Genomic DNA, 21,639 nt, shown 5'->3' on the forward strand with positions numbered 1-21,639 from the left:
CCTTAACCCTGATCATCCCACGGGAGACTCTGAGATGTTGTGCCCGCATACTATGGATCCACTTGCACATTTTTATCTCTAGCTCCTCGCTAGCCTTCTTCCTACCCCCGCCACGCAGTCTGGCCCTTTTACCGTCTTCCTCGGACAGGCGTTGAGTTATGCTTTATTTTTTTGCCTCTCTCTCACTCTCTTAGGATCAATTGAGAAATGTCGTGCTGCCACTTCTCCTGAGTTTTCTTCAGTAAATTTGATTACTGATGGCTTGAATCCGAGGTCATATTTCTTTCTCTGTGTCGCCATGGCGGGCAAATGTTTGAACACAACGGTATGTGCAAATTTAAAAAAAGAAAAAAAGAAGAAAAAAAAGATTTGCAGCGTCGCATGGCAACCAGATAAACAATTTCTGTACGCCTAATGTAGACCCGGCTTCTAATTGAGACCGGCCTTTATTTATCAAAACGTGTAGCCAAACCCGGTGAGTAAAAGGGACAGGCTATCTATTTGGGACTCGGCTTTTAATTGAAGTTTTATGGTATACATACAATTGGTTATTGAGAATTTAAATTTGTGCCCCTGGTAGATATTCCTTAATTCATTCCTTTAGATCCAAACCCCTAAACTTGGAAATCAGGGACCTCATTTCAATGATGCGGAGCTGCATTTTTTGTTTCATTCTTTCATGTTTCATAGATACGGGCAAACATGATTTCGGATAGCTAATAGGCCTAAAAACGGAAATGTCTGTTTTTGCAAAGGAACCCCTCCAATATGTACAGTTTAATCAAGAATAATATTCTCAAATCGGATCTGTAATCATTGAACAAGGAATTGGGTTGTTCGTGTGAGTCAATGATCAAAAATCAAAATAGGAATTGGATTTGGACTTTGGATTAGTGGAAACTTTGGTTGCACTGAGCCGATGGTGGGTTTCCTGCAGGTGAGACGAGGACATCCAATTTATCAGTGAACATTCTTCAAGTGATAGAGCATTGCTGTTGTCGTCGTTTTGTACGTGTACACGGCATCATAATATGTGCAAGTGGCTTCTTGTCCTTTCTTTTCAAAGTGGTCCCACACAATGCTTTGCCTGGACCACTTCATTTTTCAAAATATGCTGCTGTTGATTTCTCCTCTGCATTTCTCCTGAGATGGCTGCTTCGTTATATAGAATATATTGCGCCCTCTGGAGGTTTATTTTAACATGATTTGAAAATACACAATCCTACCACGTTGTTTGATAGTAGATCAAGTAATGACCAATAAATCGATTTTCGATTAATTGTTTGCATCCCTACTGGAAACAATGAAAAGAGGAATTTCAGGAAGATCCGTGGTGAACCAAGTAATAATAATAATAATAATAATAACTTTATTTATAGAGCACTTTCTAATTTTACAATACAAAGTGCTTTACAGATAAAACGACAATCACATTAAAAGAAAAACATAATATGCATAAAAAAAACGGTAATAAAAGTAAAGCAGCAAAAACACAGGATAAAACAGATGGAAGATAAAAAGCTACAAGAAGGCTTGGCGATAAAAATGAGTTTTTAAGAGAGATTTAAAAGATGAAACTGAGTTTGCCTGCCTGAGGTCATCGGGTAACAAGTTCCAGAGCTGAGCTAATATGGCAGGCCTTAACCTATAGGCGTATGGAACGCTAACATCAAAATATGATGGTCAGCAAGGCTGCTATGCTCATTCTGAAGCATTTTCCACGCAGCAGAAAGAGTATTACCTAGAACTGCTTATTTGAGGGGATATCATCAGTTTAAATGTGTGACCCTGGTAATCCCACTAGAAAGTATTATGGAACACCTGCCCTGATATTCCTTAATTAATTCCAGATCCAAAAACCTAAACTTGGAAATCCGGGACCTCATTTCATCATTCATTAATGATGCTGAGCATACAAAGACATTAAAGCTACATGAGATAACTCGGCACTTTGGCAGCCCCTCTGGTCGTGATAAAATCGGCACTGCGTTTTAAGAATCACACTTCCCACAATTCCCCACTCACTCGCTGTAATGATGGGAAAAAAATATGCTAACAAACGTGCGTGGAGCAGACTGGATTGGAAGATTTTAGCTACTTCAATGGACTTTCTGGGAGGATGGCTTCCCGGCTTTGTGCAGGTAAATACCGGTCTTCTTTCTTTTATGTGCATGTAGATAAATGGTAAAAATAAGTGTTTGTTGTCTTCCTGATATTGTGACACGCAAAACACGTCACTTACGTTTCCACCACAAGATTCCCCGCCAGTGTACTAGCCAGTACACCAAAATTCTAAAATAATAAATTTGCAGGGACCCATGCAGTCTCATGTCACGAAAACGATTTTTGGGGTCTTGCAAAGGCCAATTCATAAAATAATAGCAAGTAAAGGTGAATTTTGAACCATAACAAGTTATCTAATTGAGCTTTAAATGTACAATCAATAAATAAATACTGTAGCACTGTAATGTGATATGCTATGAATTGAATATGAACCTCTAGGTGGCGCATCGTTTCCCAGAGCCTTCTTAGCAACGAAATCACAGTAACGAAATAAAGAAAGAAGCTCAAGTCTACAGATCAGAGTAAAAGTGGACCACGGCATCATTTAGCGATTCAGACAGAGGACAACAACATTAAGGAGCAACACTGTTCCTGTAAAGCTGAGTAAGTCTCCATTCACTATTACAATCACTAAGAAGAAGTTAACACACACACACGTACACACAGACATACAACAGTCCACTTCCGGCTTTAGGCCTGGGCCCAGTACCCCCTTCCCCTCACCCTAACCCGGGTCCGTATCCTCTTCCTACCCCCACCCTACCCCTGACCCCTGCCTCTACCTGGACCCAGGCACACTCACACACACACTGACATACACCAGTCCTGGGCTCAGATCCCCTTCCCCTCACCCTAACCTGGGTCCGTATCCTTTTCCTACCCCGATCCTACCCCTGACCCCTGCCTCTATCTGGGCCCAGGCACATTCATGCACACACAGACATACACCAGTGTTTGCCATGTCTCTCCTATGATGTTATTAGCCTCTCTTACTCTGAAAATGTAATTTAATGTTATTTATTGCTCTATAAATGTTCTTAGCCGGTAGACAAACATACTCCAGGAGCTTGCTCGATCGCCTCGTTGAGAGGGGTCAGGGAAGAGTTTTTCCAGCTCACTTATCTGGCCCCCGGGTGATTACTGTTTTTTTGCTTCCCTCTGGAATATGTAGGGGTGGGATGTCTGCCCACCTCCCTTGTTCTCTGTAAAGCGCATTGTGTTGCCTCTGGGTATGAAATGCGCTATATAAATAAAGCTTTGATTGATTGAAGAAGCAAAAGCAGTCGGCCCATATAACGTTATATTCAGGAGTAAGTTAGCTGTTAGTAGCTGGCTAAGCTTGCTAGCGCCATGGATAGCTAGCCATCGGGCCTGTGTAGTAGTGTACGTTAAGCTAATTTAGGTTAACAAGCTAACATCTGCTAAAAACAGCATAACATTATTTTACGGTTAAAAGTAATGAATTACATTGGCGCAGAAAAAGCTGTTGATCTTTGAGGGGTTCAACTGGATCTGAGGACATTCACATAGCTTTATCCACAGCCTACACTTGACTTTTCAGGGTTTGATTTTGGTTTTGGAAAGGGAAAAAAACATATCTCTCCTTCCAACCTCTCTGGGTAATGGGTGTCACTATTACGAGTGCCCCAGGCACAATGTTTCACCATAGCAAACAAAGTCCACAAAACCAGCTTGAAAATTAAGAAAATGTGAAACTTTTATATTGGAGTCAATGCAGCGCCGCCAAGAAAGTGTGGGACCTCTGTCAGGGCCTGTCCTATGCTGAGCTGTGACTGGCCAGTCTGCATTTCGGGGGTGTGGCTTAGTGAGGGGTAAATTAGAAAAAGAAAAAAAGGGAATATGATTAGTGGCCGGAGTGCAGCATAGATAAGCAGCACAGAGATCTAACCAAAAAAATGTGTTCTAATTTATGTTTGAGCTGTGCTTTAGTTTCTCCTTTTGGCTGTATTCAGTGTTTATCTGTAAGTTAAAGTTTACTATACTCTATTGATGGTTGGCTTCTTGATAACTAGTGATGACTGTACACTACATGAGTGTATTGATTTAGACAAGCTACACTATCTGCATAATATACATCAAATAAGTTGTAATACCATTGAAAAGCATTCCTACAATAGTATTCACTTTCCATGTTCTTCACTTCAGTTAGCATAGCAGTACATATTAACATATTTTAGATGCTTAATCCCATTTGGAATAGTGATTGAAAATTCTGTTTTCTCCGATTTGAGGTACAGTGAAGAACTTTGGCTCAGCCACTGTAGTCTTCTAGATAGAAAGGTCCTCTTGGGCTTAAATTGAGGCTCATAAACTTTGGGATGTTTTTTTTTTTATATACAAGTGAGGTAGTGACATGTACAATAAAGTGCTTGAAAATAATCACTTCTGATGATAATTTGTCAAGCGGACAGACATTTGGTTCTTTTTGGTTATGTTGAGGGTGATATTTGAAAATAGAAAGGGAGCAAGCCCCAGAATCTTATTTTTCTAGTTTCCCCTATGCTTCAGGATACTCCATACAAAATGCAAAACGTCATACTTGCATTTACATAATTTCACCAGAAATGTTTACCAAAAAGGTTATTTTCTGGCTCCTGAGACCAAACGGCCCCGACTTGGGAGTGCTTTTTACCGCTGCCACTAGAAGTTGCTTGATCAACACTGCCTCTTGGTGGTTATTGTGCAACAGTGTAGGAAAAGACGGTGGACCCCGCCACTGCGCTGACTTCGCGGTGCTGTCGCGCTGCTGCTATTTAAAAGTTCCAAAATAAGAGGCTCAGGCACTGTACACAATACTGGGTTCACCATATCGATACGATACTAGAACAAATATTTTTTACAAAACTTGAATGATGAACATTTAACTGGTGTAATAGTATTTTATTTGAAAAAACAAAATGCTGTCATTGCCCTATTGTTCCATTTTATAATTATAGCGAATTTCTGGGTATCCAAAGTTGCTTTTTATATGTTAAATATATTTTTTTTTTAAACGGCAAGACAGTTTTTCTTCGACAAAGCATACTGTTGCATTTCTATATCGTGATATCTCATGGCACAATATCTCGTCACACCCCTAACCCATAGAGATCCATTGTGTACTTCCATCCATTGCTGTAACATGACATGAGCAATGACCACTAATATCTCAAGAGCGCAGTCTGTCAAAAATCGTATATGGAAAGTTGTATATGATCATAAATAACCTTATAACAGGGCTGATAATGCTGAATAGCAAACTACTGAGTTAATTCAGTAGTTCATTGATATTTCTGATGGAAACCAAGGGATTGGTGGTGCTTGTGTGAGGGACTGAGGCGTTTACTCACATTTGCTGCAGTGAAAGTGTACATGGGGAGAAAGATGATTGCCAGTTTGGCCTCTGGCATTTTGGTACAGACTGCAGCCAGGACTGTCATGATGGCTCCTGACTGAACAGGAAATTATGTCAGAGAGGGGGCTAAAAATCTGTAAAATGTGTAAATATGTAAAATAGCTCCTATTCTCCGTGCTGTTCTACCCTTTATCTATCTCACTTCCTCCTTCACTCTATCCAAATAAAGCATCAAATAAATAAAAAATAAATACTGTCATAATAATGGACATGTTCTTACAGCTCCAAGAGAAGGACCCAAACGCCCAGTGGCTGTCTTGCACACATAGCTGAAGAATGTGGAGATGACACCTACAGTAATGATGACAAAGTGACCGATTATAATGACATGGTGGCATCAGACACCGCTTTCAGGTCTAAACTAACCATAAATATCATAATTAAACATGAATATTAATACAAACCTGCAGACAAGTAGAGGGCCATAAACTGTTCCTTGCCGAGCATGGATACGATGCTGGTGGAGAAGCTCCAGAGCACATACATGTTAGCCGCCATGTGGAAGAGGGAGTAGTGGCTGAATGTGGACAGCAACATGGGAGAGCACAGGGTCTCTGTGGATAGACAGGGAGAGGGATGAGCAACATGGGAGAGCACAGGGTCTCTGGGATGAGCAACATGGGAGAGAACAGGGTCTCTGGGATGAGCAACATGGAAGAGAACAGGGTCTCTGTGGATAGTAGGGGTGTGCCGGGAGCCCACTGTTTGTATTTGTATTTGGCAGCTAATTATTCGTATTCGTATTCGGAAGTGGGCGAGGCTTAAACCGGAAGTCAGTTCAAAACGGTTTAAACTGAGGGGAAATGTTATTTCTTTAGCCTAATATTAATTGGCATTGCAATTGCTGTGCTTTCAACACATCAGAATTGCTGTTTATATATACAGTAGGACCCCACTCATCCGAACTTCAGAGATCCGAACCTCCCGGTCTACCGGACAGGCTTAAAAAACTTTTTTTTTTTTTTTTGCCTGCTATCTGGTTACTGGTGGGATTTTCATTACAGTACTGTATCCTACTGTGAATAAAAACAGAACTGTTTGCAGACCTACATGTTGCCTGTAGGCTGTTAGCCTACTGTCACGTTTCATTTCTTTGCTCTAATGTCGAGCGCAAAACGCAAACAAGTCTGCTGCGCGAGAGCTGCATTCCTTGGTAGCCAGAAAGCGCGTCAGCAACCTGAAGCAGAGGAGCATCGAGTAATTTTTCGTTCCCAGTTAATGGACTTCAGGAACACAGACGTGTTGTAAGCAAGTAGATTAGCCTACTAGGCCTACTGTATTTGTTAAATAATAGCCTATAGCCGTTAGCCTACATCGGTTGTTTTAGAGACTTTCCTTTAGGCTACAATAGCCTAAGACACGACAACGTGTCTGTCATTTCATTTATTTATTCATCGATTATCATTTGCTCTAATTGTTCTAATGTTGGGTTGTTTTTAGTCTATACCATTTTGTTCTGCGAATACAGTAGCCTATCGATGCAGCGTACGCCTCATTTGAGAATAAAGTACTGTATTTGATCAAAGCACGCACTCAAGTGGAAATTCGTTTATTTTATTCTAGGCTACTGTAGGTCTATTATAGGCTAGGCTATATGAGTTTAGTTGGCTATTTGATTGCAATTTTGATGCATTTTCACAAGTAATTAAGGGTATTTATCGGTCTATTATGAGTCTATATGAAACAAGTATACCACTTATTGAATTTGGTGCATTTTAACATATGTTTCAGTCATCCGGACATTTCAGAGATACGAACGACCTTCGGTCCCGTTGGGTTCGGATAAGTGGGGTCCTACTGTATTATTATTATTATCATTAATTATGAAGTATAATTCCTCCTCCTCATCATCCTGTATGTTTTTATGTTAACAAACTATTAAGTGTGAGAACCCCACCACCACCCTTAACTGGGGGACATTCTACATTTAGTTAGAAACTGAAAAACATTTTTCTAAATAAAAATATAAGTCCTCATAGTAACTTTGCTAGAACAGCTATAGTAGCCCTATTTCTCCTGTGTCATAATATCTAATATATTATCTGCAACCATGTGACACAGGCAGCGTGGTGTACTAGTAATGGTTTTCACAAACCCAGCAATAAACATATATTACTATAAATATAATTGAAAAGATAAACAGTTAACACTCAAACCAATAAACTAAACTCTAAACTAATACATGTGTAGGGTTTGTGTTAGTTTGGACCGGTTGCATTTTAGCTGCGGAACGTGAGGACGCGCTCGGTCAAATTGATTAACTTATTGGGCGGAAAAGTTATTTAAAAGCCTTTGAACCATATGTAGGCTACAATAAAAACCGAAACATGGTGGTGTTTTTATTGTAGGCCTATATAGCCCGATGGATTAAAGGCTTGTTAATCCAGAAATAACTTTAAAGTTATAAAGTTGTCAGGAGTCCGTAATCCAAAGTTTCTGCTTTTCATTTCCTTTTCCAAACAAATCGGAGGGGTCATATCATGTTACTGCTTCAGCACAACCATTAAACACAAATTATATAGGTCTATTAAAATTAGGATCATGTGTGAGCCACTACAATAAAGCGTAGGCCTAAATGGTTCAAAAAAGCGTGCACCTCTAGAACGCGCTCGGGCCTATGGACGACAAGAACATTACAAATGTTCAATAAACAATATTCCAACAAGCCAAATATTCAATTGATAAGCTACATATTCAATCAATCATGCATTTGCACAGCAAATATGACATAAAGCCAAATGAAATGTAGCCTAGGCTAATAAGCCGAGGAAAATGACTAGGCCTAATTGTAGGCCTATAGCCTACTCAGGTTTCAACAGTGCTTAAACCATGGGTAAGTAGGGTATTGTAGTGAAATTATTCGTATTATTTTTTTAGTCTGTTTAAATAGTTTATTATTGTTATATCAGAGATAAGGACTTTGATTATAGCCTATCCTAGGCCTACACTAGACTATTCTGTTGTGCTGATAACTGAACAACATGGGTCAAACATTTGATCAGTTGTGCTTCAGTTGTTAAAATATACTTTCATAATTATTTCATATTTCAAAATCGCCGGACATTGTATAGGCTAGTGAGAGGCTGAGCATGCGTAGCTGAAATAGCTAGCGTTAGCTAGATATACTACACTGAGCTAACAGGCTAGCTACCGGTCCTCCTCTACAGTTCACATAGGCTATTGCAGCAGGTAGGCTACGACAAGAAAACAAAATCCAATAACTGTCTCAATAAATCAGTGAACTAGGGACAAAAGCCCTAGGTGCTGCTTACGTTTGTTGCCTGCCTAGTGCCTACTATTAGCGCGCTCAAAACTTTCTCTCCCTCTCCGCATTGTCTAGACAGACAGCAGGTGCGAGACTGCAATCGCGTGCACCTCTCTCTCTCTCTCTCTCTCTCTCTCCCTCTCCCTCGTCGTGTCATGTCAACATGCAGACAGAACGTGCGCGTATCGCTCGCTCATACATATTTGACTGTTCTCCCCCCTCCCGAATATTTTTTACAATATTCGTACGAATTTACTATTCGGGAAAAAGCTACTATTTGTACTCATCCGAATACCGTATTCAGGCACACCCCTAGTGGATAGACAGGGAGAGGGATGAGCAACATGGGAGAGCACAGGGTCTCTGGGATGAGCAACATGGGAGAGCACAGGGTCTCTGTGATGAGCAACATGGGAGAGAACAGGGTCTCTGTGATGAGCAACATGGGAGAGAACAGGGTCTCTGTGATGAGCAACATGGGAGAGAACAGGGTCTCTGGGATGAGCAACATGGGAGAGAACAGGGTCTCTGTGGATAGACAGGGAGAGGGATGAGCAACATGGGAGAGAACAGGGTCTCTGGGATGAGCAACATGGGAGAGAACAGGGTCTCTGTGGATAGACAGGGAGAGGGATGAGCAACATGGAGAGAACAGGGTCTCTGGGATGAGCAACATGGGAGAGAACAGGGTCTCTGTGGATAGACAGGGAGAGGGATGAGCTACATGGGAGAGAACAGGGTCTCTGGGATGAGCAACATGGGAGAGAACAGGGTCTCTGTGGATAGACAGGGAGAGGGATGAGCAACATGGGAGAGAACAGGGTCTCTGGTATGAGCAACATGGGAGTGAACAGGGTCTCTGTGATGAGCAACATGGGAGAGAACAGGGTCTCTGGGATGAGCAACATGGGAGAGAACAGGGTCTCTGGGATGAGCAACATGGGAGAGAACAGGGTCTCTGTGGATAGACAGGGAGAGGGATGAGCTCTGTCTGGACAATGAGCATTTGCCCACCAGAGAGGTATGTTGAAAGAGAGGAAGATATTCTCCTCCTTTTAGTGCAGGTAGGTATCAGAGTACATGTGTTGTGCTAGCCAGTCACTGACAGGAGAATGATCCTTCATTTAAATCCAATAACCCTCAATTTAATAACAATAATAAATATAGCTGCAAGCAGCAATAACGGGGCCAAGCGCAACAAACGCATCAAAGCCAATGAGGAAGACACTCCATAGCTACATCCAATCCAATTGACCTGAATGACTACTGTCAAACTAAAGTGGAGTCCATATGCATTCAATTGTAGTGATCTTGATTATTTCAGAGTTAAAAAATTAATTCTAGCAATGAAAATACGATGAAAGTGCAATGGGGGTCCCTTTGCACAACAATGCTTATATAAACATCAAAATGTAATCTGACAGTGTTGTGCCCAATTAGTAAATTGTAGAGCATGCCATCAGCTACCCATACAAGCATTATGAACCCCATTTAGCCACAGGGGGCGCTACAGCAATCAATTGCGTTTAAGCCACTTTTAAGAATTTTGGCTCGTTATAGCGCCACCCTTTGGCCTAACTGCTTCATATTTCTTCAGTTACCTCAAGATATGCTCTGGTACTACGATATCTGTTTTCGGAAATACCATCCAAGCGGTTAGGCCTGAACAGGAAATGAGCTCTCTAGCGCCCCCATTCAGTTTATTCTGGCCAGTAATGGAGGCTTTGCCTCGGGCTGACATTGTTGATATGAACACAACGTTTTGTGGTGTTCCATGCATTCCTTCAGAAGTTATATGCCTTTTTGTGAAAAGCCACACCCTCTGCAATATTCAATTGCTCACAGTGGCTATTTTCATCAAATTTTCTAAATTATGCCGAGATGGAACTTTAGATATTCAATGCTAGATTCTATATACTGTGCTTCATGTAGATTGACAAAACTTCCTAGGAGGAGATAGATTTCAAGTGTTTTTCAAAAACAAAATTGTTGCAAATTAACATAATCTGAAGTTATGGCTCCTTGAGGCAAATTTGTTACAGCTGATGAGACATATATGCCTCCAAAGCTTCATGACTCTAGGTCCAACGGGGCATGACATATGACCATTCAAAGTTAGCATTTTAGCCCCTTTTATGTATTTTGTCTTGTTATAGTGCCACCCTGTGGCCAATCAGGCTCTTCTTTCTCCAGTGACCATTAGACATACCCTGGTACCACTGTACCGTGGTTCGGAAAGCTCTGCATGGCGGTTAGGCCTAAACCGAAAATGAGCTCTCTAGCGCCCCCATTTGGTTTTATTGGGCCAATAATGCAGTGGCCGCCTCAGGTTATATCTGCAGAGATGTCTACCAAGTGGCGTGGTGTTCTGCACAACCCTTAAGAAATTATACCCTAGCTAACATAAACAATAACAATAGCTACCGTAAGTAATTCCGCTTCCTGAATTCCCTCTACAGATTGATCGGTCGCATCAATACAAGTCAATGGATTTCATAAAATAATCAATAAAACCCTACAGGATTCATACTTTGCGGCGAATTTGATGTCAAAACACCAACGGACACCAATTACCCCCTCGGTGAGCTTCTTGTCTTTGAAATCGAGAGTTAAACGTTTTTGAATGATTTTTCACGGTGCCCACCCACATCCATTGTATGACCTAAACGGTGGTAGAGCAATTATCAGACTTTCTCAAAAGTGCTAGTTGTCAACTTTTTGATCTGAACCATTGTAAATGATCATAAGTAACCTTAAAACAGGGCTAAACATGATTTTCCCTTTACTACTCCTTTAATATCGATTTTAGTGAACTCGAAAGGTAAGAAAGGTAGTTCCTAAAACTATCACATTGCTATGGAGTTTCAAAACTACGAACAATGAGCCCTAGCAACCAAAACTAATGCTCCTGACCAACCTAGTCAGCCATGAACCAAGTGTAGCCTATCTTTGCTGTGCAACTGCGAGTTGCAAAAGTGGTGATCATAAATTAGAGTGGTATCTGTCTATCTACAGGACAGATAGAACAACTCAAAATTGACATTGGAATGTTTCAATTTTTCTTGACGAGAAATCGTAATGTAACCATCAGACCGTTATGCAATGGAACTAACGTTTTTACAGACAGGAATAATTGGCGCAGTAATATTATATATTATATAATATTATACCCGTGGTATATCGTGGCATATACAATGGCTCTTAACCAATCAGATTTGCGAGGTTTTTGGAACTACCCGTTGTATAAATATATATATACACACACACACACACACACACATTACTACAAAAAGCTTTTCTAAATAAGTAGGTCTTTAAGATAAGAATAAATATTATTGTTAGACCAGTCTTAAAAGAGCCCTGAGTCGGTGGTGCCCTCAGATTGTCAGGGAAGGCTTTCCAGAGGCGAGGGGCAGCTGAGCAAAAGGCCCAATCTCTTCTTTAAGGTAGGGAGGTGCATTACCATGGGTGCCTTTGAAAGTTCGGAGAAGGGTTTTGAATTCAATCTGGTAGGAGACAGGGAGCCAGGGAAAAGATGGGATAGGGATGATATGGGTATATTTCTCCACTTTCATCAGGATCCTGGCAGCACTGTTCTGGGTGTACTGGAGCTTTTGGAGGCTCTTGCTAGGGATCCCAATGAGCATTTGGGTATTTGGGAGTAAAACATATTACATCACATAATTTGCTTTTAATACCATCTGCACGTTAGATACCATGGGAAGGCTGTTGGGTTATCAAGTGACAGAATAGGACAGTTTGCCCTGTACTCACTGGAGCCAGGGTTGGATGTGAAGTATTTGATCATGGAGCGTTGCAAGGATGGTACTCTCCAACAACAGAAGACAACAGCATTCGCAGCGATGATCCCTGAGAGAGAGGAGAGGAAGAAGAGAAGAGTTAAAGTATAATTGTATTTCACCTTTATTTAAGCATGGAGTCCCTTTAAGACAGATAACTATTTTGCAAGTGAGCCCTGCCTCCAAAAACACACAATATCAATATGAATACCAATATTATTTTCTTATTTCATCTTTAAGCAGGGTCCCCCAGAGAAAGATCTCTTTTACAAATTAGCCCTACATAAAATACAAATATAACTAGACCTCTGCCCATGAGTCCCTTTGAGACGGAGACCTATTTTGCAAGTGAGCCCTGCCTCCAAAACACACAATGGCTGCGTTTCCCGAAGAAGAACCTTCTTAAGGAGTTAAGAAAGAAGAAGAGGTCCAAAGAAGAGGTCAGCTAAAACAGAGCCTTAAAGGAGTAGTAAAGGGGAAAATCATGTTTAGCCCTGTTTTAAGGTTACTTATGATCATATACAATGGTTCAGATCAAAAAGTTGACAAAACTAGCACTTTTGAGAAAGTCTGATAATTGCTCTACCACCGTTTAGGTCATACAATGGATGTGGGTGGGCACCGTGAAAAATCATTTAAAAACATGTTAAAATCGATTTCAAAGTTACTGAAAACAAATCAATCAATGCCAGGCTAATCGATTGTTCCACATAATTGCATGCTCCCAAATGAAATTTTGATGTAACAAGTGTCTTCTACTTACCCCATCAATAAAATAATGCTAAAAATGAACACACGGGGAAACGAGGTCGCACAAACGCAATTATAATACGAATTGCGAACTGAATCAACACATCTCCTATTGCCCTGCTGTTTTGCCTACCTATTCTATGTAGGATAACGTTATGTCTAATTAATTTGCAATGTGTATGTAATGTGCTAAACAAATTAAATAGCATTGCTCGCATTGCCCATTACAAATATGACACATCAGTGACAGGCCTACTGTAGTTCCCCCACAAAAGTGCCATTACGCACGCAGCAGAATGACTGAAAACATCAACCGACGCAAATAATGTCCAATAACTTGGATAAAAATTAGAAAAATAAGTCAATGAAAACATAAAATTAAATATAACATTACATGATGGTGTGACCCCAACAAATGGGGAAAATAGATATGCAAGGAGAGCAGGAGTTGAAGCCATGCCCACCAAATGTCAACCGCTCACCGATGCACAGGACAATGTGAGACCCTGTGACAGGTAGGCTAGAAATAACAGGCCACTGCTGCCCTCCGGCAGGAGACTCAGAGCTCCCCGGAGCAGCCAAACAGCTATTCACATGTCTATCAGGACTCTCAATGCACACATGTAGTTTGGTATGTAACAGGTATAGTAGAGCACTGACAATGACATTTCTGGATCGTTCATTGGATTATTGTACTGACTGTTTCCTTATTGGTTTCTGACTGAATCAACACTGTATTGATTGTATTGACTGTTTTATTTTACTTGACTGAGGGTTGTGCAATATATCAACTGAGGGTTGTGCAATATGTTGCCATTGCTATTTATTGTCTACTTAAATTCATGTATTAAGGATGATTGCGATGTCTGTCTTATGACCTGCAGGACCAGCGGAGTCCACAACAAATTTCCCCACGGGAACAATAAAGTATATGAAATGAAAATGAAATGATGCAGTTATAACAGTGATTTTAACAAATGAACCCCAAATTGACCAACTGTCTCAGCCCTACCTGTAACAGATCGCTGGCCCTCACTTAAACTGTTCCACCACTGGTTGATCTGAAACAAAAACAGATCTTGATCTTGTCAGCCAAAACTCAACACAATAGCATTGGGGATCAGTAATCTTACCATGTGAAAATCTTTGTTTCACCTGTTTGCGAATATCCCCTTGTTTCTGTGGCCGTAGTTTGTCCAGCCAGTCTGTCCGGACCTCGTCAAAGTAACTCTGGACCCGTGACTTCAGTGACTCATACTGCCAGATGGCTGCTGCTCCAAAAGAACAGCCTGTAAACTGACATGGAGTTAGTTCTTCTCCTCTCCAAAAGAATAGCCTGTAAACTGACATGGAGTTAGTTCTTCTCCTCTCCAAAAGAACAGCCTGTAAACTGACATGGAGTTAGTTCTTCTCCTCTCCGAAAGAACAGACAATAAACTGACATGGAGTTAGTTCTTCTCCTCTCCAAAAGAATAGCCTGTAAACTGACATGGAGTTAGTTCTTCTCCTCTCCAAAAGAACAGCCTGTAAACTGACATGGAGTTAGTTATTCTCCTCTCCAAAAGAACAGCCTGTAAACTGACATGGAGTTAGTTCTTCTCCTCTCCAAAAGCTGCTGACAACAAACTCATGTACACGTGAATGAGAGAAAAGTAGCAAGTTTCAAATTCAACATTCACATTCAAGATTCTGCTGCAGGGCAGAATGTAATCACAGATCATGTTGGCCTTCACCTACCCCAACTGTGAACAGCATTGGCTTGACCAGCCTGCTAAAGGCTCTGGGTGGTGTGAAGGGGGTTTGTGGCTCTGGATGTGGGGCTGCCCCCCTGCTATGGATGAGCCCTTCACTTGACTCTGTCTGGCCCAGCTCCTCCACATGGCCCTTCTTGGTCTCTGGCTGCTTTGCTGCTTTCCTAAAGCCACATCTCTGTTGGGTGTTGAGGATGAATCTGTAGACCAGGTCATTATAATTGAGATGATTAATCAATCATGCTTTAATGAAAGATCACACACATCAAATCAAGAAATAACAGCCAAATAAAATTTAATATTTCAGAAAATATCCTATCCAGGTGACTAAGGAAAGCTCTCACACAATACATAACTAGCAAGCTAGAAGAGAAATGCAGATTGTTAAGTTTGCCTATTAGATAGCTCACAAGCCCTAACTCTTCGTATCTATTGTTTTTTAATTCTATGATATATATTACTGCAGTCAAGTGAGCCGCACTTTTTTCTTCCACGGTCAAGTGAGCCGCACTTTTTTTTTCTAAATTCAGAACAAGAATGGGGTGCGTACCTATTAGTAGTATTACGGTAAAACGGTGGAACGGTTTCTGCAATAGATATTTATATCGTCGCTGCTTCTTTTGCTGTGCTAATCGCACATTGGGACATTCATTTATATAATTAAGATATAATGTAGAATAAATACATGTATGTATTTCGGAAATTAGGTAGGCTAGACGCAGAACTAGCCTATTTCTCACCCACTGATGCACTTGACATCAATTCTGACTCTCTCTCTTCCTCTCTCTCCCTTCTCTTGCTCTCAGTCTCTCTCTGGCTAAGAATATTTAATACTCATATAGTCAATATAATGTGAATTATCCATAACTCTTCACAGGATTGATTTTGAATAATTTCCTCACAAAGTATTACTGTACAAACATTTGAAGTGTATTTTTCTCGTTCTTGACAAGTAATAAAATGACATTGATAATGATAATTATACGGTGTTCATTAGAGTCTCTCATACATGCTTTCAGGACCTCTCCCTCTACCAAACTATGAAAGAATATAATTTTGACGGAGTGGATTTTCAATAATCCCATCACAAAATCATACTGTTTTTCTGAATTTTGACAGGTGATTATAGGAGAAATATAATTTTGTTCATGGGAGTGTCTCATATCCATGAGTTCAGGACCTCTCCCTCTATAACTTCATGCAAGAATATTTGACTTTTACAGTGTAGATTTTGAATAATCCCATCACAAAATCTATATGAGACATATCCCATGAACAAAATTATATTTCTCCTATAATCACCTGTCAAAGTTCAGAAAAACTGTCAAAATGTGCTTACAGTAGGACTTTGTGATGGGATTATTCAAAATCTACACTGTAAAAGTCAAATATTCCTGCATGACATGATGGAGGGAGAGGTCCTGAACTCAGTGATATGAGACACTCCCATGAACAAAATTATTTCCTCCTATAATCACCTGTCAAACCTCAGAAAAACAGTCAAAATGTGCTTACAGTAGAACTTTGTGATGGGATTATTCAAAATCTACACTGTAAAAGTCAAATATTCTTGCATGAAGTTATAGAGGGAGAGGTCCTGACCTCAGGCATATGAGACACTCCAATGAACAAAATTAGATTTCTCCTATAATCACCTGTCAAAGTTCAGAAAGTCAAAATGTGCTTACAGTAGGGATTTGTGATGGGATTATTCAAAATCTACACTGTGAAGGTCAAATATCCTTGCATGAATTTATAGAGGGAGAGGTCCTGAACTCATTGATATGAGACACTCCCATGAACAAAATTATATTTCTCCTATAATCACATGTCAAAGTTCAGAAAAACAGTCAAAATGTGCTTACAGTAGGACTTTGTGATGGGATTATTCAAAATCTACACTGTAAAAGTCAAATATTCCTGCATGACATTATAGAGGGAGAGGTCCTGAACTCATGGATATGAGACACTCCCATGAACAAAAGTATATTTCTCCTATAATCACCTGTCAAAGTTCAGAAAGTCAAAATGTGCTTACAGTATGGATTTGTGATGGGATTATTCAAAATCTACACTGTGAAGGTCAAATATTCTTGCATGAATTTATAGAGGGAGAGGTCCTGAACTCATTGATATGAGACACTCCCATGAAAAAAATTATATTTGTCCTATAATCACCTGTCAAAGTTCAGAAAAACAGTCAAAATGTACTTACAGTAGGACTTTGTGGTGGGATTATTCAAAATCTACACTGTAAAAGTCAAATATTCCTGCATGACATTATAGAGGGAGAGGTCCTGAACTCATGGATATGAGACACTCCCATGAACAAAATTATATTTCTCCTATAATCACCTGTCAAAGTTCAGAAAAACAGTCAAAATGTTCTTACAGTAGGACTTTGTGATGGGATTATTCAAAATCTACACTGTAAAAGTCAAATATTCTTGCATGACATGATAGAGGGAGAGGTCCTGAACTCAGTGATATGAGACACTCCAATGAACAAAATTAGATTTCTCCTATAATCACCTAAAGTTCAGAAAGTCAAAATGTGCTTACAGTAGGGATTTGTGAGGGGATTATTCAAAATCTACACTGTGAAGGTCAAATATTCTTGCATGAATTTATAGAGGTAGAGGTCCTGAACTCATTGATATGAGACACTCCCATGAACAAAATTATATTTCTCCTATAATCACCTGTCAAAGTTCAGAAAAACAGTAAAAATGTGCTTACAGTAGGACTTTGTGATGGGATTATTCAAAATCTACACTGTAAAAGTCAAATATTCTTGCATGACATGATAGAGGGAGAGGTCCTGAACTCAGTGATATGAGACACTCCCATGAACAAAATTATTTTCCTCCTATAATCACCTGTCAAACCTCAGAAAAACAGTCAAAATGTGCTTACAGTAGAACTTTGTGATGGGATTATTCAAAAGCTACACTGTAAAAGTCTAATATTCCTGCATGAAGTTATAGAGGGAGAGGTCCTGAACTCAGGGATATGAGACACTCCCATGAACAAAATTATATTTTTCCTATAATCACCTGTCAAAGTTCAGAACAGTCAAAATGTGCTTACAGTAGGACTTTGTGATGGGATTATTAAAAAGCTACACTGTAAAAGTCTAATATTCCTGCATGAAGTTATAGAGGGAGAGGTCCTGAACTCAGGGATATGAGACACTCCCATGAACAAAATTATATTTCTCCTATAATCACCTGTCAAAGTTCAGAAAAAGTCCAAATGTGCTTACAGTAGGATTTTGTGATTGGATTATTGAAAATCCACACCGTCAAAATGAAAAATGTTCATAGTTTGGTAGAGGGAGAGGTCCTGAAAGCATGTATGAGAGACTCTAATGAACACCGTATAATTATCCTTTTATTACTTGTCAAGAACGAGAAAAACATAGTTCAAATGTTTGTACAGTAATACTTTATGAGGATTGATTCAAAATGCATCCTGTGAAGAGTTTTGGATAATTCGCATTATATTGACTACATGAGTATTAAATATTCTTAGCCAGAGAGACTGAGAGCAAGAGAAAGGCGAGCGAGGGAGAGAGAGAGAGAGAGAGAGAGAGAGAGAGAGAGAGAGAGAGAGAAAGGGGGGGGGGACCTCAGCTCAGAGGAATCAGATTGACGTCAAGTGCATGAGTGCGTGAGAAGGCTAGTTCTGGTTCTAGCCTACATAATTTCCGAAAAACAGACATTTGTTGTTGACATTCTACATTATATCTAAATTATATACATGAATGTCCCAATGTGTGTTCGAAGGAAAAGCTGCAATGACGATCTAAAATTGCATTCCAGCAACCGGTTCACTGTGTAATAGGTGCGCACCCATTTTTGTTTTGAATTTAGAAAAAAAAAAGTGCGGCTCACTTGACCGTGGAAGAAAAAAGTGCGGCTCACTTGACTGCAGTTATATATTGACATATTCTAATCTGTTACCATGTGAAATGTTATGACTATTAGGCTTAGTCGTTTGTGTTATGTCAGTGGACTGACAGCACTTGTGCCACACCACTATAAAACTACTTTTATTCAAGCCGCTAGACTAGCATTTTCAAATTGTAAGGGTTAGGGTCTGTTTGTCTGGACTGGACTACGTGTTGGTCATTAGAAGATGTTTGCGCTTGTGCACCAAAGGGTTAAGTATGTACTGTAACTATATACCAACGGTTGAGTGCATGTATAAGATAAAGTACATTGGAGACATATTCACTGTTTGTAAGATCATTGGTTTCCCAAAATAGTTCACAAGTTAAACGATATAGGAATCAGGGTTTTGTCGTTTTATATGGGGGTAGGTTTATTTATAGAGGGATTACTATTGAGATACACGTTACAAAAACTAGAGTAATGTAGGAAGGCAGAAATACCAAAATATGATTTGGTCCCGTGCCTGCACACTGCTCACCCAACACCCAGCATTCTAAAGTTGGCAGTTTGTTGGAAGTATAAAATGCAGCTGCAAAATCCATCGAACCAACGCCCAAAGTCACCAACAAACACCAAAGTTTGGTGTTGGTTGGCGCTGGTTGGGCAATCTGCACTGCAAACACGCTAATCTGGACTGTCCCCTGGACTAACATAGTTGGTCAGCATGCCCAAAATGTAGAAGAAGTAGGCTCGATGTCTAGCCGACGTAAATCCGAAGCAGGTGTGCTGTCGTGCGCTGCCCTGTCCTGTCCTGAACCCGGTCCTGTGTCGTCTGCAATAGCGCGTACCTTAACCCCAGTCAAATTCCTAGTATGGGTGAACCATATACAGTGCATGGCTAATGAAAATATCTTGAATCTTGAGTTACGCATACCTGTTTCTAGCTGTTGAACTGATGTTATCCCTGGTAAACCTTATACATCCAATCCACGCCATCATGCTTTGAGCGAGTGCCTTCTTCGGAGGGTTTGGCGTTGTGCAGGCCAATACCGGTGTATGTACCGCCACTTGTCGGGCTGGAGTAATATTGCATCTTATTTGTTGGTCGGTCTTGATTTTGAGAAGGGGGGGGGCTGCGGCCGTGGCCAGAAGGTATAGATGACGGGCCGAAGCTGGCTATCTGCTCTAGTTGCTGAAAGTATCGAGATTCGCCAATAGAGTAGCTGATTTTTTCACATAAAGTACCTGTCTTTTTAAAAAACATGTTTCCGTTTGTTGGCAATCCCAACTCGATCATAGTTTTATGAAAATTACATTTAGCCTTACGAAGTTAGTCAGGATGTGCGGCGGACTACAACGAAAGGGGCCTGGCTGTAGAACCAACCAAAATTCGCTAAAGTGTCACGTGATTTGACACTCGCCAATGATATTCCTCCGAATTGAAGAGTAGGAAGTAAACACCGGTTCTTTCGTGTTCTCTGGCCGTGTCCGAATTGCATACTACTTGCTATATAGTAGGCGAGATGCAGCATGCTGCATCAAAACTGTGCATACTGTATTTCGCCTACTATATAGTAGGTACTATATAGTAGGCGAAATCGGCGAAAAAATGGCCGAAAATGTAGCATAGTCCAGAGTATACTGTTCCGGAAGTCGAGACGTGATACGTCACTGGGCTGAGAAAAATAAAAAAAGATGGCGAACGAAGAGGTCTCCGGGACCGCAGCGGGAGTTTTCAAATGTAAGTATTGACTTAATTTGTCGATGAAAAAATTATTTTTTCCGACAGATATCTTAGTTATAACGACACAGAGCTACAAATGCAGTTTTGTGTATATAGGTGGGGTAGAAATGACATTTTGAAAAAGAACGTCATGATAGCTAGCTGCTTGCATTGATCTCTGTGGTGGACGTTACGTTAGCTAGCTAGCCCAGCCAACGTTAATAGGCTGCTAACGTTACAGGTGTTCAGACGGCTCTTGCTCAAAACGTATTAATGTCATAGCTTAAATGTTATTATAGCTAGAATCAAGACAAACAGAGTAACATTTCCATGTAATATGACCATGATTGCTTAAGAAATGTATAACAAATGTCGAAATTGTGATGAGTTGTTAAATGGCTAACCTAAGCCACCGAGCCTAACGTTACTTGAAGTTGTTTAAACAATTGTCTGTTCATTCCATGATTTAAACGAGTTCAACTGTTCATATATCATATATTAATATATTAGTATTCATTGTCCCATAATACTTCTGGATGTATTACAGGGACCAACGACCACACCAGGGACGATGATCCTCTGGAGGACGGCTGCATGGGTGGCCCCCATCGCCTCTTCCAAGACCCCGTACCACTTCCACGAAGCGGCTGTGGCCTCCCCTCCCTCTGTGCTGACCCCAGTTCTGGGGCTCTTTAGGTCCTATGAGGTTAGATAACAGTTTTCTAGTGTCATACAAACTGTGAGTCCCTATCAATATATTTGCTATCATGTAGCCTGTAGATCAAAATCACCTTGTACATGGCTACAAGGTTCTCTGTGTGCTTTATCCAGGCTGTCTCCGTCGTCCCCTGCAGCCCAGCTTCTAAGATGTAGGTCCTACATAAATCAATATCCAAAGTAAACAGACCGCTGGATTGCTTCTGAACAACAATGCATACGTTAGTTAACTTACTCCAAGCCTTTCAGCGTGGTGTT

The 21,639-nt window shown here is 40.4% G+C and overlaps 1 protein-coding gene across 1 annotated transcript in view; it reads right to left on the minus strand.

Annotated features, from left to right (window-relative positions):
* The window catches only part of parlb (presenilin associated, rhomboid-like b), a gene marked incomplete at its 5' end in the record, with an annotated part of 51,849 nt that extends 31,912 nt beyond the window's left edge, over positions 1-19,937 (minus strand). Inside the window, 8 exons of the mRNA XM_084436075.1 lie at positions 5,415-5,516; positions 5,700-5,770; positions 5,884-6,033; positions 12,519-12,614; positions 14,307-14,355; positions 14,450-14,590; positions 15,032-15,245; positions 19,876-19,937. Coding sequence (XP_084292201.1) covers positions 5,415-5,516; positions 5,700-5,770; positions 5,884-6,033; positions 12,519-12,614; positions 14,307-14,355; positions 14,450-14,590; positions 15,032-15,245; positions 19,876-19,937 — 885 coding nt within the window. The remainder of the gene's footprint in view (positions 1-5,414; positions 5,517-5,699; positions 5,771-5,883; positions 6,034-12,518; positions 12,615-14,306; positions 14,356-14,449; positions 14,591-15,031; positions 15,246-19,875) is intronic.
* Positions 19,938-21,639: the final 1,702 nt, after the last annotated feature.

Source organism: Borostomias antarcticus (genome assembly GCF_949987555.1).
Source record: "Borostomias antarcticus genome assembly, chromosome: 3".
In the NCBI taxonomy this organism is placed as follows: Eukaryota; Metazoa; Chordata; class Actinopteri; order Stomiiformes; family Stomiidae; genus Borostomias; species Borostomias antarcticus.